Raw genomic sequence first — 24,380 nt, 5'->3', positions numbered from 1 at the left:
GCCACCCGGTCCCGGGGCCACCCCGCCCGACCCGCTCGGCGCCCTGGGGTCGGGGTCCCCCGCCGCCCCAGGACACGCCCCCCGCCGCCGCGCAGGCGCACCGAGCCGCCGTGAGCGCCGCCCGCAGCCCGCCCCCTGCCCCCGCGCACGCGCACTGTGCCGCGCCCGCGCCGCGCCGGGAGGCGGGGGGGGGGGGGTGGGCAGCGGCCGGGGGGCGGGGCGAACCGGGAGCCGCGGCTGCGCAGTCGGCCTGCCGCTCGCCCCGCCCACTTCCGGCGCGCGGCTCTTCCGGGGGCGGGGAGGCCGCGGAGCTCGGCGGAGGGGACCGCGTCCGGCTGACGTCCGCCCCGAGGGCTCGGCCGCCATGGCGTTCGGCGGCGCCCGCGGGCTGGGGCCGCGCTGGGAGCTGCCCCGCGGCGCCGTCGCCTTGTTCCTGCTGCTGCTGTCGGCGGCCGCGACTCCGGAGCCGCCCGGCGCGGGTGAGGGACCCGGGGCGGTTAGAGACGGCGCGGGGGGGCGGGGCGGGGCGCGGTCTCGGACGGGGAGGGGTCGCGGGGGCCCGGGCGGGGCGCGATGGGGTCGCGGGGTCCGGGGCGGGGGGGCGGGGCGGGGCGAGGTCTCGGACCGGGAGGGGTCGCGGGGGCCCGGGCGGGGCGCGATGGGGTCGCGGGGTCCGGGGCGGGGGGGCGGGGCGGGGCGCGGTCTCGGACGGGGAGGGGTCGCGGGGTCGCGGGGGCCCGGGCGGGGCGTGATGGGGTCGCGGGGTCCGGGGCGGGGGGGGCGGGGCGGGGCGCGGTCTCGGACCGGGAGGGGTCGCGGGGGCCCGGGCGGGGCGCGATGGGGTCGCGGGGTCCGGGGCGGGGGGGCGGGGCGGGGCGCGGTCTCGGACGGGGAGGGGTCGCGGGGTCGCGGGGGCCCGGGCGGGGCGCGATGGGGTCGCGGGGTCCGGGGCGGGGGGACGGGGAGGGGTCGCGGGGTCGCGGGGGCCCGGGCGGGGCGCGATGGGGTCGCGGGGTCCGGGGCGGGGGGACGGGGAGGGGTCGCGGGGTCGCGGGGGCCCGGGCGGGGCGTGATGGGGTCGCGGGGTCCGGGGCGGGGGGGGCGGGGCGGGGCGCGGTCTCGGACCGGGAGGGGTCGCGGGGGCCCGGGCGGGGCGCGATGGGGTCGCGGGGTCCGGGGCGGGGGGGCGGGGCGGGGCGCGGTCTCGGACGGGGAGGGGTCGCGGGGTCGCGGGGGCCCGGGCGGGGCGCGATGGGGTCGCGGGGTCCGGGGCGGGGGGACGGGGAGGGGTCGCGGGGTCGCGGGGGCCCGGGCGGGGCGCGATGGGGTCGCGGGGTCCGGGGCGGGGGGACGGGGAGGGGTCGCGGGGTCGCGGGGGCCCGGGCGGGGCGTGATGGGGTCGCGGGGTCCGGGGCGGGGGGGGCGGGGCGGGGCGCGGTCTCGGACCGGGAGGGGTCGCGGGGGCCCGGGCGGGGCGCGATGGGGTCGCGGGGTCCGGGGCGGGGGGGCGGGGCGGGGCGCGGTCTCGGACGGGGAGGGGTCGCGGGGTCGCGGGGGCCCGGGCGGGGCGCGATGGGGTCGCGGGGTCCGGGGCGGGGGGACGGGGAGGGGTCGCGGGGTCGCGGGGGCCCGGGCGGGGCGCGATGGGGTCGCGGGGTCCGGGGCGGGGGGGGCGGGGCGGGGCGCGGTCTCGGACAGGGAGGGGTCGCGGGGTCGCGGGGGCCCGGGCGGGGCGCGATGGGGTCGTGGGGTCCGGGGCGGGGTCGCGGCGTTCGGGGCGGGGCCGGGGCTCTGGGCCTCGGTCTTGCCGGGCCGCCCCTGCGCCCGGGGGCCGCCGCCCCGCCCCCGACTCCGACCCCGCCCCGGGCTGGGGCTGCGGCCGGCGGGGGCCGCCCGAGGGTCCCTTGGGAAGGGGCAGCCGGACCCCTGTCTCGGTGGAGCGGGCGGCGGTGTGCGGGCCTGCGGGGTCGTCCCGGCTGAGCCCTCGGCGTAGCCTCCCGGAGCCTCTCCGGGGATCCCGCGGTGCTCGGTTCCGAGCTGGAAGCGGAGCCCGCTGCCTGCAGGAGCCCCAGAGCCGGCGGGTGGCGGGCGCCTGTGCACCGCAGGAGCGGACCTGGGTCAGGGCAAGCCTCGGTGGAGGCAGGAAAGCTGGGGCCGGGGGCCTGCGCTCTGAAGGAAGTGGATTCCGCGGCTGCCCTGAGCGGGCCCCAAGCCTGTGCGCCCCGGTTCCTCCCACCTGTTCTCACCCCGCCCGGTGCTGCCCGGGCCTGGGCCCGGAGGTCAGCAGGCGGAGTCCCTGCCGGCCTGGCCAAGAGAGTGCCCACACGGGAGGTGGGTGACCTGGCCCAGACTGACGTTTCAGAAAGTTCCAGAGACGGAGTGCTGCTGGAGCGCGGCCTCCCGTGGCCAGTGGAGGGGGACCGGGGGTCCTCAGCCTCTGGGCCCGGGGGAATCAGAGAAGCTGGGCAGTGTCGGTTGGCCTGTTGCAGGACGGTCGTGCTGGCCGGCGTGTCTGCAGCCCGGCGAGATCTCCGGTTGTGGTCGTAGCGCCACATGCAGGCCTCCTGACCTCCGCCCGGGGCTTTGCGAGGAGGACCCCCTTGGGGCCAGGGTTTTCCTCTCCTCCCGGCAGCCTAGGCCTTGTCGCTCCGTTGAGCACAGCAGAGTACCTTTCTTCGGTGACTTACAGAGTGTTTGCTCAGGGGACTGTCGTGCCAGTCCACTTCACATGTACGCGTGACCTTGCCCAGGCAGCTACCTGGACGTTTTTATGTGCAGCAGCAGGATGGCAGTGCGTAGGGAACTTTTGGTCTAGACTGAGCCATAAGCGTGAACGTGGATGGGGATCGTTTACCCGAGTAGGTGGATGAGCTGCGGGAAGTCTTTCTCCGCGGTCAGCGGGCGTGTGTGCGTGACTGCAGTGCGCATGTCAGGGGGCGCCGGCAGTGACCTGTGTGACCACTCTGTTATACTGCCCTCGCTCCGTCAGGTGACCAGGGGTGGCCCTGGTGACTTCGTGTCCTCCGTAGGGGCTTAGACCAGAGCTGCGGCTCCATATGCCACAGCGCCTTCAGCCACACGGCGTTCGCTCGCAGTCAGCTCAGGGGGCAGCTGCCCATCACCGGCCTCGGCTCCTAGGGATCACCTGTCTGGGATACACCGCAGGTCCTCGGTGGGTGGCGGGGTGCTCTTGTTTCCCCTGTCAGCAGCACCTCCTCATAGGGGAGTGGTGTGCTGGGTGGGTGCTTGCCAGCCGGTCCCCTGCTCCGCTTCCTTGGGGTCAGGGGGACTGTGAGAGCCCCGAGACCCCCCTTCCACAGAGCCCAGGCTGCCGTGAGGCGTTTGCTGCTTGTGCTGGAGGAGCGGGACTGCCGTTCACAGCCTTGCCAGGGCATTAGGGTTCTTCAGAGAAACCACCGGCGGTGTCTGTGGCTGTAGAGAGAGACAGATCATGAAGGGCTGGCGTGCGTGATGGTGGGGGCTGGGAAGCCCCACGACCTGCGTCTGCTGGTGGAGCCGTGGGAACCAGGTGCACCAGTGCCCAAGGCAGGAGAAGACAGTGGCCCGGCTTCAGCAGAGTCAGTTCTCTGCTCCTCTGCCTTTTTTGTTCTGTTGGGTCCCCTGTGGATTGGGTGATGCCCACTCGCATGGTGAGGACAGTCTTCCCGACTCTGTCCACCGGGGCGAACGCTGAGCTCCTGAAACACCTGCAAGTGTCCGTCACGGTGGAGGGGAGATGACCCCGAGCACCAGCGGCCCGGGGATGCAGAAGAGCTCCGTTGTGGCCTCTGCAGGTGGGCGGGGTGGGGAGCCCACCCTCACTGCTCCTTAGGACGGGTGCTGGACTTGGAGGGGGCTTGCCATTCCTGTGCTGCCCATCTGCTGCTGAGACCAGGGCTTTCTAACCCGGTCGTAAGGGTGTGGCAGCCAGCGCGTACACGGTACCCGTTATTTGTATGCACGGACAGCCCCCGCCTACACGGGTCTACCTAGGACGTTCTAACGTCATGGTGGCACAGAAGTGATGTGCACACAGTAGGAGCAGCGCTTGGCACTTCGGATGTGGGTCTTTGCCAGGCCAGCACTGTGCGGTCACGGTTGTCGCATTGGTCACGGCCGTCCCGTTGGTCACGGCGGGCATTCGGTCATCACATGAGCTGCTTGACTCTCACGGGGTAGGCCCTGCCTGAGGGCTTCGCCCGCCCGCCGCCCCCTGCGTGTGCTCAGCACGTCGACGGTCGGCCAGGTGTATTTTTGCTAGAACGTCTTCCACTTACAGTGGGTTTCTTGGGATGTAAGCCATCCTCGGTTGGGGAAGAGCCGTGCCACCCTCAAGCTCTCTTGTTCCTACTGAGCTAGGAAGACATGTGGGGCTTTTTGTCTGCGTGAACTTTTTACCCTTATTTCTCGTGGGAGCTTGTGATGTGGATGCTTCCTGTGTGTCTGTCACCCAGTGGAGCAGATGCAGTGTCCAAGGAGGGGCTTGGTCTGCCGGCCCCGGCCCCTGGCCTGTGGTGTGACGCACATGTGGGAATGTCCTCATTCGTTTTTTTATTTTTATGAACCATCTCTTCGCGACGAGGGTGTGTGTCCTCTGTACTTAACAGGCTCCCCTGCAGCTCCAGTGCGATGTGGGGCCGTGGGCCAGTGTATCTCGACACAGTGAACTTCCGTTTTCTTGCTTTGGTCTTTTTGTTTAATTTGCAAAGTGAATGATGTGTGACGTTTTCTGATTGTTGGGGAGTGGACTCTGGTGGAGGATCTTCAGGCCCAGGTCTCGCAGAGCCGGGGCGTTGGGTCTTAGCGCTCGACTTAGGAAACGAGGGCAGCGCCTGCTTCTCGCTGGCTGTCGGCGCCTGGTTTTCCACGTCCCGTGACCAGAGAGGTGGGCCTCTGAAGCCCTAGCACGCGGTGAACGTGTTTGCCCTGCCAGCCGTGCAGGACGGTCAGGTGATCCGAGGGGGATAGTGAGCGGCCTCTCCCCGGCGCCCGCGTCCTGGAGCGCTGGACACAGAGCCCTCTGCCCGCTGCCCGGCCAGGGCGGGGAGAAGCAGGGTGGTCGCCACCGACCCCTGCTCGCTGGTCCAGAGGCCATGGGGTGGGGTCGGATCGTGTGTCCAGGAGCTGAGTTCACACAAAGCCAACTGTCAAACATGAAAAGTCCCCATGACAGAGTTCTTCTAGCCTCCCCTGCCCCCTGTGGCTGCTCAGTCAAGATTGATGAGAAGTAGGACTTTTTATGATTTTATTTTTTATTTTTTTTGAAGATTTATTTTTATTTATTTATGATAGAGAGAGGCAGAGACATAGGCAGAGGGAGAAGCAGGCTCCATGCCAGGAGCCCGACGTGGGACTCGATCCCGGGACTCCAGGATCAGACCCTGGGCCAAAGGCAGGCGCGAAACCGCTGAGCCACCCAGGGATCCCCAGAAGTAGGACTTTTCTTGTAGAATCTTTCCAGAAGGACTTAAGGGTGGGTGTGTCAGCAGTTGTGCACATTTTCCCAGCGGCTTCCTGCCTAACTCTTTGTTTAGAAAAACGTCAAAGCTGCAGAAAAGTTGAAGGAATAAACAGTTTAGTTAACTTCCAAACGCCTTTGTGTTCTCAGCGTTTCCGGGTTTGCTTTGCGGCGCCCCGTGTGCTCGCTGCCCTTTTAACCAGCCCCGCGGGGAGCTGGCCGGCCCTTCCCCGCAGCCGGGAGGCCCTCCCGAGGCCTGGGGCGCGAGGGGCACGGTCGGGACAGCCGGGACGGACAGCCGGCATCGCCATGATCCCTGAACTCCGTGACGGGGCCCGGGGCTTACAGACACGGTCCACCAGTTGCCCCAGGGCCGTCCTGTCCCTTTCCCCTCCTGGACACGCGGGGCTTCTGGCCAGGAGGTCTCCCAAGCTCCCGTCGCCTCCTCGGCTCTCAGAGGACGGCGTTGTAGAAGGCCCTCCGTGGGTCCAGCCTGCTGGCCTCTACTTGGACTCCCGTTTGGCCAGGATTCAATCCCCTGTGGCTGGGTCCTTCGCCCTGCACCCCCAGGGGGCACTTGCTGTCATTTCGTTCCCTCGTCCTGTCTTTATTGTGGCGATACTTCGGTCACTTCTAAGGTACCATCTTGTCTTCATAAGTAATTCAACCGCGGGGCGCCTGGAGGCCGCAAGGGCCTGTCACCTCACGGGTACACACTGTGGCCTCAGCGTCCAGATTTATCAAGATGACTGCAAATGGCAGGTTTTCTACCCGCTGCTTCGCCTTGGCTGGTCGGCCTTCCCTGTCCATGGGAAATCCTGGACCGTTCGAGACGTTAGCGGCCATTGTTGTCAGCCACCTTGATTTGTCATTGTCCCTGTTTGGCAAGGAGGACCCCTTCAAGCTGGCTTCTGGATCCTTCAGTCATTGACCCCCTACATCTGTGCCACCATGGCGCAGCAGTCTGTCCCAGGCCGGTCCTGTCCTTCCTCTGTCCCAGTTCTGCGATCAGGTGTTCCTCCCTGAGCCCTGGCTCCTCCGCGGGGACGGTGTCCGCACACTAAGGTCCCTGTGCTCCGGGTGTCGTCCTCTGGGCCCTTTGGTGGATGCCAGGACCTGGGCTGGTGAGGTACCGGCAGAAATCAAGGTGGTGGCGGGTCATCCACTTTGTTTACCCTCCTGGAGCTAAGGTAGGGCTGTTGCTGCAGGAGGAGTCCTTGAGGGAGCGGCACCTGCCAGAGGCTCTGGGAGGAGTGCTGTTGGGGTGCTGGGGAGCAAGCTGGGGCCAGCGGGCCCGGCTCACCCTGAGTCAGGCAGGGCTGTATAGGGTGTGCGGAGAGGCAGATGTGCTGTGGGTCACTGTCCTGGTCCTGCTCGGTGGCCGCGGTGGGCGCCCTCGCACCTGGGGGTGAGGCGCCCCTGCCCTCAACACGGGGGAGGAGGCCGAACTGAGCAGTAGGCACGCGCACTCGGGATTTTCACACTGCACGGAGTTTTGCGGTCCCTCCGCGGCGCGTGGGATCTTCCCCTTTCCCTGCGCTGAGCTCTGTGAGGTCCGCTGCCTGGGACCTCCCAGCACCTGTCGTGGGCCGGAGGTTAACGTTCGTCCTCCTTTCTCTCATGCAGGAAGTTTTGAGTGCGATGAAGTGCAGGAGTCTTAAGTGTGCCGGCGGTGAGTCACACCTGTGCGCCCTGGCCCCCGTCAGGCTCCTGGATGCATCTGTCTCTGGAAGGTTCGGGTGCCTGGCCTTTTCCTGATGTAGGGGATGCCCTGCTCCAGAGCCGCCTGTCCAGGGAGCCCACAGGATGGCCTTTCGTGTCAGATATCTGTGGGCCTGCGTGACATTTCTAAGATAATCCATGTTTCGTGTGTACGGGGTACGTCTGCTGGCTGAGTACCGTTCCGCTGTGCAGCTCCACTGGTTTGCCCATCCTCCTGTGCCTGGGCATCTGGGTTCTTTCCAGTTGTTTGCTGTTACCATAAAGTTGCTGGTGGCGCCTCGGCTCCGTCGGTGAAGCGTCTCCTTTCAGCTTAGGTCGTGGTCCCGGGGTGCTGGGATCGAGCTCCCCCATTCTGCAGGAAGCCTGCTTCTCCCTCTGCCTCCCCCCACGCTGCTCACTTGTGTGCTCTCTCTCTCTCGCACTCTCAAATACATAAAATCTTAAAAAAAAAAAAAAAAAAAGTTGCTGTAAACATTTCTACGCAAGCCTCCCTGGAGGCTTACGTTCTGATTTTCTTGAGTAACATAGTCGAGTGGGGTTGCTGACTCACGGGGGAGCAGGGGTTGGTTTTATGAGCAAACGCCAGATCTTTTCGCTGTTGGAACTGTCCTGCTCTCCCACCAACGCTTTGTGGGAGTTCCCCACTGCTCCCTCTTCACCAGCACTTGGTGGTGTCAGCCTTTTTAACTTTAGTCATCCTGGTGGGAGTACAGTGGCATCTCGTGATGACGTGAGGTTGCCATTCCTGGTGACTCACGAGCTTGCACACAGAGCTCTTTTTAGTCTGTTTTAGCAGTGGGGTGTGGTACTGGCAGCTTGATAGGGGACGGGAATGCTGTAGTCATACACTAGTTCTTTACTTCTGACTAACTTGAGTTCCAGAGCTCTTAGCTGCGTGGAGTTTGAGCTCCTTGTGCTGTGAGGAGGGGCCAGAGCTGCGGGGTGCCCCGTGGGGTTGGCATCAGCTGATTCAGGGAGCCTTCCCCGCACGTCGGTGGGACTGAGGCCTGACCTTTGTCTCTTGGGCCTGACACTGCTGTGTGTGCTGACGAGCCAGTGGGCCTAGGCCGGGTGGGGTCCATTGGACACAGCCAGGTGCTCGTCTCCTCTTCGCTGAAGGTCCTCCCTCCGTGTGCCAGGGCCTGTTTTCACGCACGGACCTTTGCACCTTTGCAGGGTGCCTGTCTGTCCTCCCTGGGGCCCTGCTGGCAGCAAGGCTCAGTAGCTCTTGCTGATGTCCCTTGAACACTGGGTGCTGGCTGTGGGTCTCCGAGGCTGGGAGCGGCGCCCGGGCCCCCTACCCCCGAGTGCACGTGCACATTGCCTGACTCTCACCGGTGTGTGTGTTCTTCCCCACAGCTTGCTCTCAGAACACAAACAGAACCTGTGAGGAGTGCCTGAGAAACGTCTCTGTAAGTAGCACACCCCCTTCCTCAGCCCCGGGGTCTCGTGTGTGAAGGGCTCTGCGTCTGGGGGTCCGTGGAGGTGTCTCGTGTGATGCGTACGGAACATCATTTTAGTGTTTCTTGGGCGTATTAAACCGTCTTAGGAAAACTGCACGTCCCACCTGTGCATCACCGATATGCTTTCTTTACCTCCTGAAACAGGTATCGAGGGTTATGAAACATGCGCTAGGCCCCCTGGCTGGGAGCGTGTGTGAGCTGCGTGGGAAGCATCAGGCCTCACCGAGGCTGGTGGGCTTGGGGTCGGGTGAGGGGTTGTGGAGGGCCAGGGGGACAGGAGGAGCGCTGGGCTGGGGACTCATTGAGCATCTGGTGTGCAACTGTTAGCTCTTGACCAGGGCTTTTCATGGTGGTGTCATTGGAATGCAGAGCCCTGGTGGGGACAGGGGCTGTACTCTGTTTTGCCGATGGGCCCCGGGGACGTGGCAGGGGGTGTCCTGAGTGCGCAGAGGCCTCATCTGCTGCCAAGAGGAGTGAGGGCTGTCCATGAACCTTGAACCAAAGTCTTCAGACTGCGTGTCCCGAGTTCTCCAGGCTTGGGGTAGATGCTTCCCCCTTGGCTCTCCGCCTGGGAACAGGGAAGGGTGAGGGCGAGGAGACACACGCAGCCATCAGATCACACAGGACCTGGTCTAGACTAGCTCCCCAGAGTTACAGGGGACACTTGGAGCCAGGACGCTCATGGGTTGTCCCTGCTCTGGAGCAGGCCTGGTGCGCATGGCAATCACCTCCAGGTGGGTCGACTGGGTTCTGACACGCAGGCACGTCTGCAGCTGATCATCAGGGCAAGTAGGAACACTGGCAAAAGACACCCACCGTGTAAAGCCCACTAGGGTCTTGGGGCAACTGTACCGCTTTGTTAGGATCCTTCTGCCCTCCTGGCCGGCACCAGCTTCCTGAGCAGTGGGACTCAGGAGCCCCGGGCTTCGGTTCTCTGGCTCGTTTCAGCGCAGCCCTGTGTGCTCAGCGTTAGAGCCCTGAGGGCCATGTGGGGAGGGGGGCTGGGAGAGATGGGCGGCCTTCACCTGGGGGCCTGGGGCAAAGCTGTCTCCCCTCCCTCCAGTCGGGTTTTACGAGGGTATCTTAGCGCATTGCCCTGTTTCCCTTCCCCAGCGGTGAATTTCACTCTGGGACGGGTCAGGAGAGACCTCATCAGACAATTTCTGCTCTAAGATAGTCACATTTTCAAAAGAGTTTGCTGGCTGCAGGGCGGCGTCATGGTTTGAGGCCTGTGGGGTCGTGGGGCCCAGGGGACCCCCGCCTTGGCTGGTTATAAACCGAGGGAGGTAGTTACTGCAGCCTCAGCCCTCGCTGTTGATGCTGTTGATGACACTAGGCTTGTTCAGTGGCCTCGGCCCCTCGAGGGGTGTTTTCTTGGCTGGGCTGCCAGGGGGCAGGGTGTGGCTACGGGGAGTCATCCTGGCCTGGCCTGAGAGCATTGAGAGCAGCCCAGTGTTTACCTCACCGCCCCCCCCCACCCGCTTCCCTGCGGGGGCGCTTTTGCCGGCGTCCAGTCCAACCCTTCCCTCTGTGGGAGGAGATTGTGTGGCGCACGGCCGAGGGACGGCCCCCATCACTGGGGGCTCCCAGCAGACGGCCCTTCCACCTGACCTGTGGAGTCCAAGACACAGCCCCCCTCAAGCCAGGGCTGTCGCAGACCCGCCCACATGGATCCTTGGGCGCACGCGGGTTTCTGGAAGGACGGGCCGGGGCCCAGGGGCCAGAAGGGAGGCGGAGGGTGCGCTGGTCCCCCTTAGGTGCTACCTGAGTTGCTCACCATGTGTGTGTCACTTCGTTAATCTAAAGAGCAAATAGAACCCTGTGACGGGATCCCTGGGTGGCGCAGCGGTTTAGCGCCTGCCTTTGGCCCGGGGCGCCATCCTGGAGACCCGGGATCGAATCCCACGTCGGGCTCCCGGTGCATGGAGCCTGCTTCTCCCTCTGCCTGTGTCTCTGCTTCTCTCTCTCTCTCACTGTGCCTATCATAAATAAATAAAAAAGAAAAAAAAAGAAAAAAAAAAAAAAACCTGTGATGCCACCACAGCAGAGAACTTGGCCTCCCAGGGAGCTCCTGTGGCTTTTGGTAAAATGGTTATAAAAATGAGAAACAGACATTTGAGATTTGCATTACTTGAAAATGGAGGATTTACCGAAAATGGTTCAGCCAGGACCAAGCCGCTGCTGTGCAGGATGCTCTCAGACGGCCAGGAACAAGAGGGTTACCATGTTCCCTGCGTGCTCGGAGTGTCTTGCATACGGGCGCCCCGGGTGAGCCTGCAGGATGGCGACGTTCAAGATTCAAAGTGCCGAGCAAAGGCCCGACCGGCTGGCCCATGAGGTCTAGATACAGCTCGCCTCAGGTTGCGGAGTGTGGCTCCGGCCTGGGCCGCCCGGCGTCGGCCAAGCACTGGGGTGGTGCTGTCTCTGCGCCTGCATTGCCCCTCCTGGTTTTAGGGACCCCAGACAGCATCTGTGAGGTGCACTCCAGCTCTGAGCTTCTGGTCGGCTGCCTCTGAGCCTTAGATGTGCTTTGTTTTTCCTTAAAGATTTTATTTATTCACTTGAGAGAGTGTGGGAACACAAGCAGGAGGGAGGGGCAGAGGGAGGGGACGCAGACTCCCTAGAGCGGAGCACTGGACGCTGGCAGGTCCCAAGGCCCCGGGATCTTGACCTGAACCTACAGCGGACACTTCACCCACCCAGGCGCCCCCGGTGCGGGGTATGTACGACGGCAGAGCCCCCGCGCGGCTGGAGAGGCCGCAGTGTTTTCCAAGGTTGCAGAAGTCCGCTGACCAGTACTTCCTGCGCTCCCCCCGTGGGCCCGGCTCCGGCCCGCCTGCCAAGGATCCTTCGGTGAAGCACACAAGTGCCTACCCTCCTGCAGACAAACGGGGAGGGGCACCCCAGCTGAGCGAGTCTGGGTGCTTCTGAGGGGAGGGGACCGGGGAGGCAGGGCGCTGGTGGGGAGGCGGCTCAGGGTGGGCCTCGTGGGGGAGCTGAGACAAGAATGTTCTGGGCAGGAGGAGTAGCTGTGCAGAGACTCCGGGCAGGGAGCCACCTGGCAGCTCTCGGGACCTGCAGGAAGGCCAAGAGGCCGGGCAGGGTGCCTGGTGCAGGAGGGTTGGAGAAACCTCGGCCCTGGTGGGCCAGGCCAGGTAGAGCTGATGGGGGCTGGGGGCCGAGGCCTGCCAGTCACCTGGGGGAGCAGAGGTGTGTTGGGGGTGGTTGTCCTGGACAGTCTGATTCTTCAGGGCATACGTTGCATTTCTGATGTTTGTCAAACTTTTCTCTCTTTCAGTGTCTTTGGTGCCACACAAATAAGGCGTGCTTGGACTACCCGGTGAGCAGGATCCTGCCACCCAGCTCCCTCTGTAAGCTGAGCTCCGCCCGCTGGGGCGTTTGCTGGGGTGAGTCTTCGTTTTCATGGAGTTCTTGCAAAAGCAATGCTGTCTTGGAAAATCTGCTTGTGCTCAGTGGACACAAGCTGTCAGAACGCATGTTCGCTGCAGGAAGTCAGGAAGCCAGTGAGAGCACGTGCTTTCTGGGGGGGCAGCTGGAGGTCCCCGGGTGCAAGCCCGTCCACCTCGGCCCTGCCCTGGGTTTCCACGGCCCACGACGGCGGCGGAGGGCACGGGGGGGTTCGTTCGGGGACTGTTTGCCGGGCGGGTCAGCACATGGTGTGGGCGGCATCTGTGCGCTGGGACTGCCGCTCAGTGTGGTTGGGCCCGCCTCTCGTCATGTGTCCCCCTCTGCGTGTGGTTGGTGTCGTGGGCAGTCTCTCTGGTGGGTTAACCCTTGTGAGACCCCACAGAGAGCGCCCTGACCGGGGAGCCTGGGGCATCCTGAGCTTCAGCTTCTGATAAGCGTACACGTTAATTCTTCCTCTTCGTGTGGACGGTAGTGTTTAGCAGAGACAAGTGTACGTACCCAGTTCAGGGAGTTGAGTGAAGCCTTCCACGGGCAGGCAGGTCATCTCCCCTCAGACTCGCAGCCTGACCACGGAGGACCCTGTGGGCCGTCCCTGGACTGACCTCTGCTCCCCGCGGTGAGTGCTGCCTGCGGCCCTTCCCCGTGGGGGAGTCACGCGCTGGTCTCTCCGAGTCCTTTGGTCGTGTGGCTGAGACTCCTGTGGCCCCTGTCGCAGCCGCTCAGTGCCCTGCTCAGTGCCCTGCAGCTGTTCATGTGTTGTGCTGCTGGTGGACGCCCGGGCGTGCCAGTGCTGCCGCAGCTGTGCTCGTGTGCACCGCTGCCCACACTCCGTCCCGCGGTCGTGCACTGAGGAGCACGGGCCCTGAGTCCCTGCACAGAGCGGCTGTGCCAGTTACGCTCCTCCCAGTGGGCCAGGGGGTGGTGGTGCTCCCCTTGTCCCACGTCCCTGCCAACACTTGGGACAATCAGTCGTCTTCGTTTTAGTTCATTGAGTGTGTAAAGTGGTATCTCATTGTGGTTTGAATTGGCATTTCTCTGGCTGATGATGCTACACACCCTTCAAGTGGGGGCATTTTTGATAATTCTCCTGTGAAATGAAGTCCCTGCCTTTGGGCCATGAGGCTGGCTGAACACCTGACGTGGGCCAGTGAGACCCGCAGCCTGGGGGCCGGGGGTAGTGGGGCGGTGGGAGGCATGCTGCCCCTGCTTCCCGGAGAAGGCGCGGGTGGTGTCCTGAGCTGCGGGGCTGCGGGTGTGCACCCGGAGGGCTGGGCGGACATGTCGGGCCGGGGACCTTCTCCATGGGAGCCCCCCAGACGTCAGGGCGGCACGTGACTCTAATCCCAGACCTCACACGCGCAGGGCGCTCTTTGATCTCACAGAACTTCAGAATCTTCTTACCCAGTTTTGGGCAAAACTGTTCTGAGGTTTTCACTGTAATGACCTGCAATCATGCTCATTTGGAGAAACTTGAGGTTTTCAGGAGATCGTCCTATCGTGCATAGGCAGGTGTCCCTGCCCCACTCAGGTCACCCTGACATAGCTCTTCCATGGGAGGCTCACAGGGAGGGCGGCCCACAGCGACTTCCCGTCGTGATCGGGATTTCTTTATTTTATAGCTTGTTTTAGCTGCTAGTCAGAGAGCTGTTTTGTGGGAGGGCGGGGGGGGAGCCTATTTCCAAGCCAGCTGTCTTGCTGATGTGATTGGTTTTTAAAGTTGACTATTGGGTGCCCGGGTGGCTCCGTTGGTTGAGTGTCTGCCTTCGGTTCAGGTCGTAACCCTGGGGTCCTGGGTTCAAGTCCCACATCGGGCTTCCTGCAGGGAGCCTGCTTCTCCCTTTCTCTCTGCTGATCTCCCTTCTTGTATGCATGCTTTCTTTGTCAGATAAGTAAAGTCTTTTTCTTGTTTTTTAAGATTTATTTAATTATTCGTGAGAGACACAGAAGCAGAAGCAGGTTCCCTGCGGGGAACTCAATGTGGGACTGGATCCCTGGACCCTGAGACCATGACCTGAACCAAAGGCAGATGCTTGACCACTGAGCCACCTCAGCGCCCCATAAATAAAATATTAAAAAAAAAATAGGGCAGCCCGGTGGCTCAGCGGTTTAGCGCCGCCTTTGGCCCAGGGCCTGATCCTGGAGACCCGGGATTGAGTCCCACGTTGGGCTCCCTGCATGGAGCCTGCTTCTCCCTCTGCCTGTGTCTCTGCCTCTCTCTCTCTCTCAAAATAGGGACGCCTGGGTGTCAGTGGTCAGGCATCTGCCTTTGGCTTAGGGTGTGATCCTGGGATCCAGGATTGAGTCCATATTGGGCTCTTTGCGGGGAGCCTGCTTCTCCTTCTACCTGTGTCTCTGTGTCTCTCAAGAGTAAATAAAATCTTTTAGAAAGAAAGAAAGGGAAGGGAAAGGGAAAGGGGAAGGGGAAAGGAAAGGGAAGGGAAAAGAAAGGGGAAGGGAAGGAAAGGAAGTGATTGTTTTAAAGTTCTGTAGTCAGGGTTGCCTGGGGGGCTCAGTGGTTGAGCGGCTGCCTTTGGCTCAGGGCGTGACCCCGGGGTCCTGGGCTCGAGTCCCACATCGGGCTCCCTGCATGGAGCCTGCTTCTCCCTCTGCCTGGGTCTCTGCCTCTCTCTCTCACATGAGTAAATAAAATCTTAAAAAAAAAAATAAAGTTCTGTAGTCAAAGCGTGCTGTTTCTGCTCGTGAAGGAAGGTCTTCCTGGTTGTGTTACGGCCATTACTGCTTGCTGTGCGGGCTCTTCCAGAATAGGTGGAAGGAGGAAAGAGCACGTGATGACAGCTCGGAAGTCGTTTCACCAGACGTAGCCGTATCTGATTGGCGGAGTAGGCGAACACACTTGAGCGTGTGAGGCTCGTGGCCGGCCCGTGTGGAGTGTCCCCCTCAGCAGTGGTGTCCCCGTCCCCAGCCGGGAGGCCCCCCCAGCCACAACGCGGAGACCCGGGAGACGGAGCAGACTCCGATCCCGCCGCCCGGGGCAGATCTCGCTGTCGAAGCCTCCGCGGTGGTTGTATTAACGGGATGAACAGACACGTTGGCAAACGCAGTATCAGAGCTGTTTGGTTGGCTCTGGTTCGTGTTAAATAGGAAAATATCCACAGTTGGGCTTATAAATCCTTCAGGGAAGTTGGAGAGAATTGTAAAACTTGTTTCAACTACTTGATTTGTCCTAGGAGTTGGGTTTTGACAGAAAATCTTAAAATCCTTTGCAGCCTGGCCAGCTGCATTGTGGCTGCGCAGTCGTCGTCTGCCTGCTGGGGTCAGCAGTGGTCCCCGGGGGGGGGGGGGGGGGGGGGAATGCAGGTGACCCTGGGACACCATAGGTTCAGGGGTGCTGACTCCCTGCACACTCAAAAATCCGCTTGTGACTTTTGGTTCCCTGGAAATTGCCGTGGATGGAGGGCCCACTGGCGACGGCATCGGAACAGCCCGTGTTCGTGTGCCCGCGTGTGCTGGGTGCCGTGCTCCTGCGGCCAAGCGGGCCCGAGAAAGGGAAGCGTTAGTAAGAGAGTCCTCAGGACGAGGCGGTGCACTGTGTACCACCCTGTATTTGTGGGAACAGACTGCACGTGTTAGTAGACACGCGAGGCTCAGACCATGTTTGGGGGCCAGCGGTGTAGGGCTGTGGCCTGGCTTGAGGATCGGAAGCGCCGTACCAGGCCGTGCCTCTGTTTCCGGGGGTCCCACAGAGAGTCTAAGGATGTGTTTGGTCAGTGTACATGTCCCGGGGGGGATTTTCCTTCCTGTCCTCAGGCCTGCAGACTCCTCTCAGCGGCAGGAGGTGAGGACAGCTGCCCTGGCGCTGGGGCCCTGGTGCTTGATTGAAAAATTCCAAGTGTGTCTCTGTCTCACTGTCTCTGTCTCTCACACACACACACACACACACACACACACACACACGTGCTGAGAGCAGACCTGGGGGGCTGGTTCTGTGGTTCTGGGGCTGCTCTCCACCCCCAGGGGGTGCTGCTTTGGGGTCCTTGCTCCCAGTCCTGACTCCCCAACGCCCGGTGCACTTGCAGTGAACTTCGAGGCGCTGATCATCACCCTGTCGGTGGTGGGGGGAGCCGTGCTCCTGGCCGTGGCCGTGTGCTGCTGCTGCTGCTGCTGCCGGAGGAAGAAGAGCCGGAAGCCCGATAAAAGTGAGGAAAAGGCGGCGCGGGAGCGCGAGGAGCGCAGGATCCGGCAGGAGGAGCGGTGAGGTCCCGTTCCTGGGGGTGGGAGGTCCCCGGGCATCCGGCCACCGAGCCAGGGGCAGTGACTGGGGCACAAGCTGTCTCCAGCTTTGGGCGGACTGTCCTGTGCCAAGCTTGGGGGCAGGAGTGAGTGCCACGCAGGGGTTGGTTGCTGCCTGGGGCGGGCCTCCTTGGCCAGCACACCGAGACACTGTCCCCTCCTGCTTACGGAGCACTTTGGGGAGCACGTCTGTTGCCACAGGCCAGGCCTTGGTGGCAGGTGCAGCGGAGGGTCACTGGGCCCGCCTGACGGGGGTGGGCTGTGGTTCAGAGAGGTCCCTGCAGAGCCATTGCCCCCAAATAAAACCTAACGTGCACTGACCTTCCTCAGAACCTGGTGTGAGATTCTCGTTGATCGGTATGTTTTCTTCATATGAAAAATATTTTAAGAAATCACAGTACTGGACATTTGAATAGGTAGGAGGACGCCGCAGCGGCTGCAGAAGAGCTGGCCGTCCCCTGCCGGCTGAGTGGCCGCGCCTGTCCCCAGCCTCTCTGCTGAAGGAAGCCAAGGGTGCGTCTCTCAACATCATGTCACATTCAGATGCTAAATGAGATCTCTTTGCTTTTTAGGAGAGCAGAGATGAAGTCGAGACATGACGAAATCAGAAAGAAATACGGTAAGCGTCGGGGGGTGTCCACTCCGTGTGGTTGGGGTGATGCCGCCCCATGAGATGTGAGCGCAGGCCCTGGGCCCTGCTGCCCTCCCGCGCTCCCTCCCACGCTCCGGCTCTCCTCCGGCTCTCCTCCGCGGGGACCGGAATGAACTGAGCCGCGAGTGTCGTGAAAGATGAAGCCTTGGTGTATTTTTCTGTCATCCAGGCCTCCTGAGTACCGCGTGCTCACGGGGTGGACCTCGGCCCCAGCCTGTCCCTGCTGGGATGTGCAGGCTGCGCCCCTTTTGAAGGACTTCGCACAGCTCCCCATCCTGTCCATGTGTTACGTTGTGTTTTGTTGGGGGAGATTGGGGGGTGCGTGACAGAGTATTCAGTCTACTGTGTTGAGCTGGGGGTGGGGGTTGGGAGAAGTGGCCTCACTGGGCCTTCACTGAGGACCGCCGCGGTGCCTCCAGCCTGGGGCCGGTGCTTCCCTGACCTCTGACCTGAGGAGCGCATGCTGCGTGCTGGTTGGACCGGGCGTCTGGGCTGAAGGCTACGTGATGAGGAAAATTGCAAAGTCCTTTCCAACAAGGTGGTCACTTAGCAGTTCTCTGAAGAGGGGACACTGCGTTCAGTGGTGTTTACGACCCTGACCACTAACACCGTGAGTCCCGAAGGCTCAGTTCCCTGGCGGGGCTGCTGGCTGGCTGCTGCCCGCACCCATGCAGGCCGCCTCGGTCAGGTCCTCGTGCCGAGGAGCGATGTCCGGCAGCCTAGAGAGCCGCCTCTTGTGTGCTGCCCCCCTGGTGCTGCTGCTCCCCTGGCCAGCCTGGCCTGTCCCTCTTGCTGCCCTCGGCGCTCAGCCTGGTGTCACGTGGTATTCCCAGGGCAGGTGGTGACACACTCCATGTGAGTGAAATTCCCCACCCAGCTGTCTTGGTGCCGTGCCCCCCGAGGATCCGCGCCCCTCAGTGGGGGCACCCTGGTTTTCCACAAGATTGAAAAGGGTGGCAGGAGTGTGTGGGCACCTGAGCAACATTAACGTAAATACAAGACGAGCCGTGTGCACGTGCACACTCACCAAAGTGCATTTACTGCCAAGCACAAGTAGCCTGACAGTCATCCCCCTTGCCGGCGTGTGCGGGGCCTGGGGGTCAGGCTGCGGCTCCCGGGGCAGGGCTGCTGTCCCTAACTGCACCGGGCCACGTCTTCCTCCCGTTCTGATGATGGTTCGTTTGGGCCCTAACTGCGCTGAGAAAGCCAACTGGTGCCTGTTTACATAGAGACCCGAGAGCGGACTGGGCTTTGGAAAGGCGCAGCGGGTGGAAGGACTCGCAGGGCCCGTGCGGGCAGGGGAGGGGCACACGCCGGCTAACACACGGGATGTCAGCGCGCATGGAGCCTTCTCTGGGATTCAGCAGGCGTTTGATTTCCGAAGCACAGAACTTTCTCCCCCTTGGACTAGAACTAGGACTAGGAGCTGTTCTGCTTTGTCTTTTTCCAACATGACTGCGTGTCTGGCATTTGGCATCTGCGCGCCCTTTACCAGCATCACCGCGGGCTTCCTCCCCTCAGACGGAGCAGCACCCCGCTCCCCCAGACGCTGCGGCAAGTCGATCTGTTGCAGTGGCTGCAGGAGGGCTTGGGGTGTGGTCCAGGTTTCTAGAGAGGGGAGGGAGTGTGTGTTTCTGCAGAGACGACTTGTCTTTGGGTGTTTAGCAGCGAGGATTTCACGACCACGTCCATCGTATTAGTTGCATCTGAACCCTGGACGGTGAGATCGACGGTCACCTCGTTCTGAGTCGACAGTATAAGGATTCGTGACGTGACGTGACTTTGAAAACGGTGACACGTGGTGCTCGAACCTGCTCAGGACAGCCGTTTCTCTTCACGGGGAACTTAGCTGTCTCGCGTTCGTGCATCATCTTTGTCGTCGTCTGAGCGCACTTATGACCAGGACTCTCTCGTTGCAGGTTTGTTTAAAGAAGAAAACCCATATGCCAGGTTTGAGAACAACTGAGCACGCCGGCGCGGGACGTGTTGCGGGTCAGCGGAGCCCCGGCCGGCCCTCCCGTCCCCGCCGGGGCACAGCGCGGCCGCCCGCACACCTGCGAGCTTCTGCCCTTCTCTCTCTCTGCGCTTAGTCACTCCAGACACGGAGCCTGTCCAGGGGCGGGGGTTGGTGTGGGTTCTGTTGTTAGTCTCAGGAGGAAAGGCACACGTTCACTCCTCCCGGTGGGTAAGCCCCCTGCGGACGGGGCCGCCTGCCCTGCCTTCCGTCCCGGCGGCCTGCTGCTCAGTGCGGGGCGCACCTGTCCCTCGGTGCCTCTGCGTGCTGACTCGGGGTGCGCTCCCCGACCCCAGCCACTTGGAGCAGCACCCAGGCCTCGGGCCTATGTTCTGTTTCGTCTTAAATAAGTCTTAGATTTCATTCCTCCACCTAAAATACTTCACCAAAAAACTCCACTGTCAAAATTCAGACCACATATTGGACAGTTTGTAGATTTTAATTTGTATCTGTACCAAACCTCAAGCTTGTTTCGCGGTGCAGACTGGGTACCACGTGATGCTTTAAGGCCGCCTCTCCGGGGCGGCAGCTGGTGGTGCCGTGGGGTGGCCGCGGGCCGTGCTCACCTTCTGCCCCGTTGGTGGCAGGTGTCTGGTGCTGTGTGCAGAGGTGCACGTCAGGCTGCCTGCGCTCTGGTCACCTAGGGACCATGGGTTGTCCTCTAAGGGGGTGGGACCACACGCCGCGGGCCCCTCTGCAGGGCTCTGTCCACAGGGGAGCCAGGGTGTCCAGGCTGGCGGGAGGGACTCCCACGGGCTGTGCAGACACACTGATGATGGTCCTGGGACTGTGCCCCTTAGGGGTGTTGTGAGAGCTCCAGCAGAGGCAGCTCCCGGGGGTGGCCGGGGCCTCCAGGCGGCCTGTGGTGCCGTCTGTGGCGGTTCCGTTTCTCCCATCAAGATCTAGGACCAAGCGCTTGGTGTCGGACACGGCCGCAGACCGGGTCGTGACCGTGAACAGCCTTCCTCAGACCTGAGGATAGGCCCGGCTGCTGCCCTGCATGGATTAGGAAGACGTTTAGCTTTGGGAACGTGGGTCGACAGGCACACGAGAACACGACGTGTTCTGCTTTCGCCCGCTGCCGGAAGCGTCCGGTGAAGTCCCCGCGCAGGCCCAGGTGATCGGAACTCCGCCTGCACCGCGCCGGGCGTGCTGCCCTGCGGCCCCACGAGCTAGAACCCGACCTCCACAGACTCCGTCACCTTTCGGACTTCTCGGGCATTTGATAGCAGTTTAAAGTACTATGAAGCCTTCCTGCTCTCGGACGCCAGCCGCGCGGTTGTCTTTCTACCGTTTATTCCTGAGAAACTCTGTAACAGGCTTTAGCGGCCTTTGTATCCATACAGTCCCGCCGTGTAAGATCATTCCTGCCTTGAGTGTAGGTTGCTGAGCTCCCGCCCTCCACATCCACACTGTGTATCTGATCCCTTCTGGGGTACTGAGCCCACGCCAGGGACCTGGAGGGCTGTCTCGGTCCCCACGCTTTTTTCTGAAATAGCCCTAAGAGCAGCTGATATAACCTCAAGGAAACCGTGAAGCTCAGAGTGCCTTAATTTTAACCAGTTTTCAAAAAATGGTTTAATACACACTTTGTTGAATACACTTTGTGTGCTCGCGTCTCCTTTCTCTGTGGTGGTGGTGGTGGTGGTGTTACCTGGGGAGCAGCACATAGACTTTCTACAGAGACTTTTTTAAAAAAAGATTAGGGATTCCTTGGTGGCTCAGTGGTTGAGCGTCTGCCTTTGGCTCAGGCCATGATCCTGGGGTCCCAGGATCGAGTCCTGCATCGGGCTCCCTGCATGGAGCCTGCTTCTCCCTCTGCCCATGTCTCTGCCTCTGTCTCTCGTGAATAAATAAAAATAAATTTTAAAAATTGTGAATAAATAAAATCTTAAAAAGAGGAAAAAGAAAAAGATTTATCTCTTCTAGAGAGAGTGTGCATGCATGGGGCATGGGCGGGGGCAGAGAGAGAATCCGAAGCAGACTCGCCCAGCACGGAGCCCGCCGTGAGGCTCGATCCCAGGAGCCTGAGATCACAACCTAAGCTGAAGCCAAGGGTCGGATGTTCAACTGCTGGAGCCACCCAGGCACCTGTACGTCGGCCCTTCTGACATGTCCAGATGTGTGAGCAATCCCGGCTTCAGTACCGGGGCCGAGGGGGCGACTATGCCGTGTCCTCACGTTGTCCGGCCCTCCCCACGCCCCAGCAGTTGCTGCCCAGCCGGGGACTCGGGCTGGTTTTCTGCACCCCATCTCCCAGCCCTGCTGTCCTTCTGCTTACCTGGAATCAGATACCAAAAAACAGAGAAAGCCGTTCATGAAGCCTTTAGCTTCGTGTCCTGGGCTGTAACCGTCGGCAGACCCCCGCCCCCGGGCTGCTGGGCAGCGCCTGTCCTCTGAGCTCCAGCTGAGTCCATGTCACCATCACTGCAGTCGTGGGATCTCCGGGACTCCCTCTGTGCTGCAAAGTCTGAAGTCCGTCCACGGGCAGGTAATCCGTCTGTTGTTGCCAAGGTGCTGTGGTCTGCCCCGTGGAGGGCAGCGTGAGCCTGCCCCGTGTGACCCAGGCCGGTGCACTCGGGCACTTCCAGGTTACAGACCGGGGACGGGGCAGCTCTGGGCTCTTCCTCTGGGAAGTCGAGAGCAGGGGAGTGAGAGGTCCAGGGGCAGTCGTGGGGTGTCCTTGGGGATCCGATCTGCGTGGGAAACTCACACTCGCCTTGGACTGGTTGAAGAAGTTCAGAGTCTGATGATGGCAGGACTGGTGCTTTGAAAGGACGGGGTTGGTGAATGAAGTCCTTCCCTTAGGACGTCTGCTCTTGAAAAAAGATCCCCTCGTTGGGGTTTAGCAGGCACGGGACCAGCTGGGTCGTCAGTGGCCGCGTCGCACCAGCTCGTTCTTGGTGTCCTTGCAGGGCCCGTCCGTGTGGCTCCTGGTCTGCTCCCTCGGCACCCGGATCTGCACACGTGGCCACCGCCACTGCCTCCCCCTCCCCGGGGCCTCGGGGGCCTCGTCCCACCGTCCCGCTGGGAGGCGCTGCTGCTTCCACTCGGGTCTGTCCGTGCTGCTTGGTGTGAGCTGAGTCCTTTTCTAGAAGTAGAATCGCGGATCAGAGTGTCTGTGATGGTTATTGAAATAGTAGGATCCGCGGGATCACCCTCCAGACAGAGGACACCCTGTGCGCAGCCACCGGGGACACTGTGCCAGCCGCGTGCAGGTAAGCGGCCCCGCGGGGTGTCGCCAGGGCCTCGTGGAAGCAGGTTACTGAGTGCACAGCTCTTGGGCCCCTCGGCAGAGGCGGCGGGCCCTGCGTGCTGGTGCGTGGTGCGCTGGGGACGGGCACACAGCCCGACGCGGCTGCAGGGTGAGCCCGCCTGGGGATACAGGCAGGAGGGGCAGGCACAAGGCCAGGGAGGCCACGTGTTGGGGTTCCCGCAGGGGGGTGGCTGTCACGATTCCGGAGGCGGGAAAAGCCCCGGTCCTGCTGCTACAGGTGGTCCGAGGCTCCCTGCCCCCTCCCACCCCCACGTCCCCCTTCCTGCTCTTGGTCCTGTATGTTTGTGGGTCACAGACCCTGGGACCGCATCCCCTGTCCGTCCTTGGCTAACTTGGTGGCGGCCCCAGGTGCTCCACCTGAAGAACCAGCAGGTCTCACGGTCACTGCTGTCGCTGGACAGCCGACCTTGGCCACGTGTCCACTTCGAGGAGCCAGGGGGCTGGTGGCAGCCACGTGCTTGTGGGGTGGAGACCTTACGGGTTACCCTGGTACATGGTGTCTGGCCAAACCCAACAGGGCAGGAGCACAGACCCCCAGGATGGTAAGGGCACAGGTTGGCTGCTGCCCCTCACCCCCAGTCCCATGCCTTCCGCTGGGGACGCCGTCCCCCAGATGGCCTTTGAGTCCACAGGGTCTGCCCCAGGGTAGAAGTGGCCCGAGCTGTGTGGACTTCTGGTCGCCCCCGGCTGCTCCATTGGGTGGATTGCTGCGTGTCTGGGGCTCAGAGCCCGGAGACGTTTCCCAGCTGGCAGCGCCTTCCTCCCCAGGGTCTGGTGGCTGTGCGTCCCCTGGGCTCTCGGAGCCTCCAGCCCGCAGCCCGCCCCACGGGGCCGTGACAGTGTCACCCCTACCGATGCCACTGGCAGGAGCCAGTCACCGCCCGGGCCCGGGAGCACGCTCCTCCCTCCCCAGGGGCCACCTCCGGCCTGGCCAGGGTCGGGGGCTGCGTGCAGGGGGGCTGAGTCCATCCCACTGCCCCCAGAAAGCTGCTGGAGGAGCTCCCGTGGGGCTCCCGCCTCACGGAGGAAATGCCGACCCCACGGAAGCGCGCCAGGGGTGCCAGCTCAGCCACACCTGTTGGATTTGGTGGGTTTTCTTCTCCCCAGTGCTAAGGAATGTCTCACCCAGCCTCGGAGCAGGTGTCTCGTTTTAACCCTGAATGCCAACAGCAGTTCCTCACTACAGACAAATCACTTCTTTTTTAAAGATTCTAGGGGGGGAGGGGGAGAGAGCGTGCACCAGGACGGGGAGGGGCAGAGGGAGAAGCAGGAGCCCGACGTGGGACTCGATCCCAGGATCCCGAGATCATGACCTGAACCCAAGGCAGATGCGTCACCGACGGAGCCCCCTCGGGCGCCCCAGAGTACAGCATTATTCCGTCATTTCACGCATCTTAGTTCCCTAGGCTCACGGGCACTGGCAATGAGTCCACGAAATAAAATGAATTTTCTCGGGGAGTGGGCCTCGCAGCGGGGTTTGCAGTCACGTGGGGTGAGGTTGGGGTGCTGGCCAGGCTGGAGGCATCGCGTGCATTGAATTTTTCCAAGAGAATGTTGTTTACCTGCCGCCGTTGTTTACCTGCCCGCCCGGGGTCAGGGTCCCCTCGTGAGCCCGTCCGTGCCGCGCCCTGGGGGCCTGCCCCCCACCGCGCCCCCGCCCCGCCCGCCTGCACCGTGGGTGCTCCGTCCCTAGTTTCAGAGTCCTCCCTGGGTCTCCAGGCCACCCCCCCCATGGAACCTGCATTCTCAATTTTTATAAGTCGTTGTTACTCTTGTTATAAATGATCCACATTTGGCGAAATGAGGTCATGAGGATCTCGCTGAGGGCAGAGCCCTGGGGCGTTCCATGGGCCTCCTGATTTCCGACCCGGAGCCCCAATAACAGCACTGCCGCTTCTCCTGTTTCCAGCCTGAGGGCCACGGCTAGTGACTCAGACGGTCTTAGAGGGCGGCGGGTGGGGAAGGGGGCTGCCCGTGGGGTCCAGCCCGGGGGCAGGGGGCCCAGGGCACCTGGCCGGAGGAGTGGGTGAATCGTTACCTAGGCATGAGGTGTGGTTAACTTCGTATAAAGAATAGGTAAACCTTGTGCCCCGCGGTGGAGCGTCTGCCTTCGG

At 62.4% G+C, this 24,380-nt stretch overlaps 1 protein-coding gene across 3 annotated transcripts; it reads left to right on the top strand.

Annotated features, from left to right (window-relative positions):
- The first annotated feature begins 294 nt into the window (after positions 1–294).
- On the top strand, positions 295–20,591 carry LOC112669224 (PTTG1 interacting protein). Of its 3 annotated transcripts, none has more exons than XM_025462167.3 (6): positions 295–479; positions 8,540–8,592; positions 11,942–12,050; positions 16,110–16,284; positions 16,896–16,942; positions 18,895–20,591. In XM_025462167.3, exons 1-6 carry the CDS (start codon positions 365–367, stop codon positions 18,939–18,941), a joined length of 546 nt encoding a protein of 181 aa, XP_025317952.1. In that variant the 5' UTR covers positions 295–364; the 3' UTR covers positions 18,942–20,591. The 3 variants fall into 3 exon arrangements, with proteins under 3 accessions (XP_025317952.1, XP_025317954.1, XP_048960617.1); XM_025462169.3 differs by lacking the exon at positions 295–479 and adding an exon at positions 7,158–7,191; XM_049104660.1 differs by lacking the exon at positions 295–479 and adding an exon at positions 7,198–7,336.
- The last annotated feature ends 3,789 nt before the right edge of the window (positions 20,592–24,380 follow it).

The sequence above is a fragment of the Canis lupus genome, chromosome 31, assembly GCF_003254725.2.
Source record: "Canis lupus dingo isolate Sandy chromosome 31, ASM325472v2, whole genome shotgun sequence".
Taxonomy (NCBI): domain Eukaryota; kingdom Metazoa; phylum Chordata; class Mammalia; order Carnivora; family Canidae; genus Canis; species Canis lupus.
This window is presented reverse-complemented; position numbering and strand designations above follow the sequence as displayed.

Excerpts from the sequence above, each read along its gene's own strand:
- LOC112669224 (XM_025462167.3), top strand. The coding sequence starts at position 365 with ATGGCGTTCGGCGGCGCCCGCGGGCTGGGGCCGCGCTGGGAGCTGCCC. Across the intron at positions 16,285-16,895 it reads AGGATCCGGCAGGAGGAGCG|GAGAGCAGAGATGAAGTCGA; the intron begins GTGAGGTCCCGT and ends TTTGCTTTTTAG. Across the intron at positions 16,943-18,894 it reads CGAAATCAGAAAGAAATACG|GTTTGTTTAAAGAAGAAAAC; the intron begins GTAAGCGTCGGG and ends CTCTCGTTGCAG.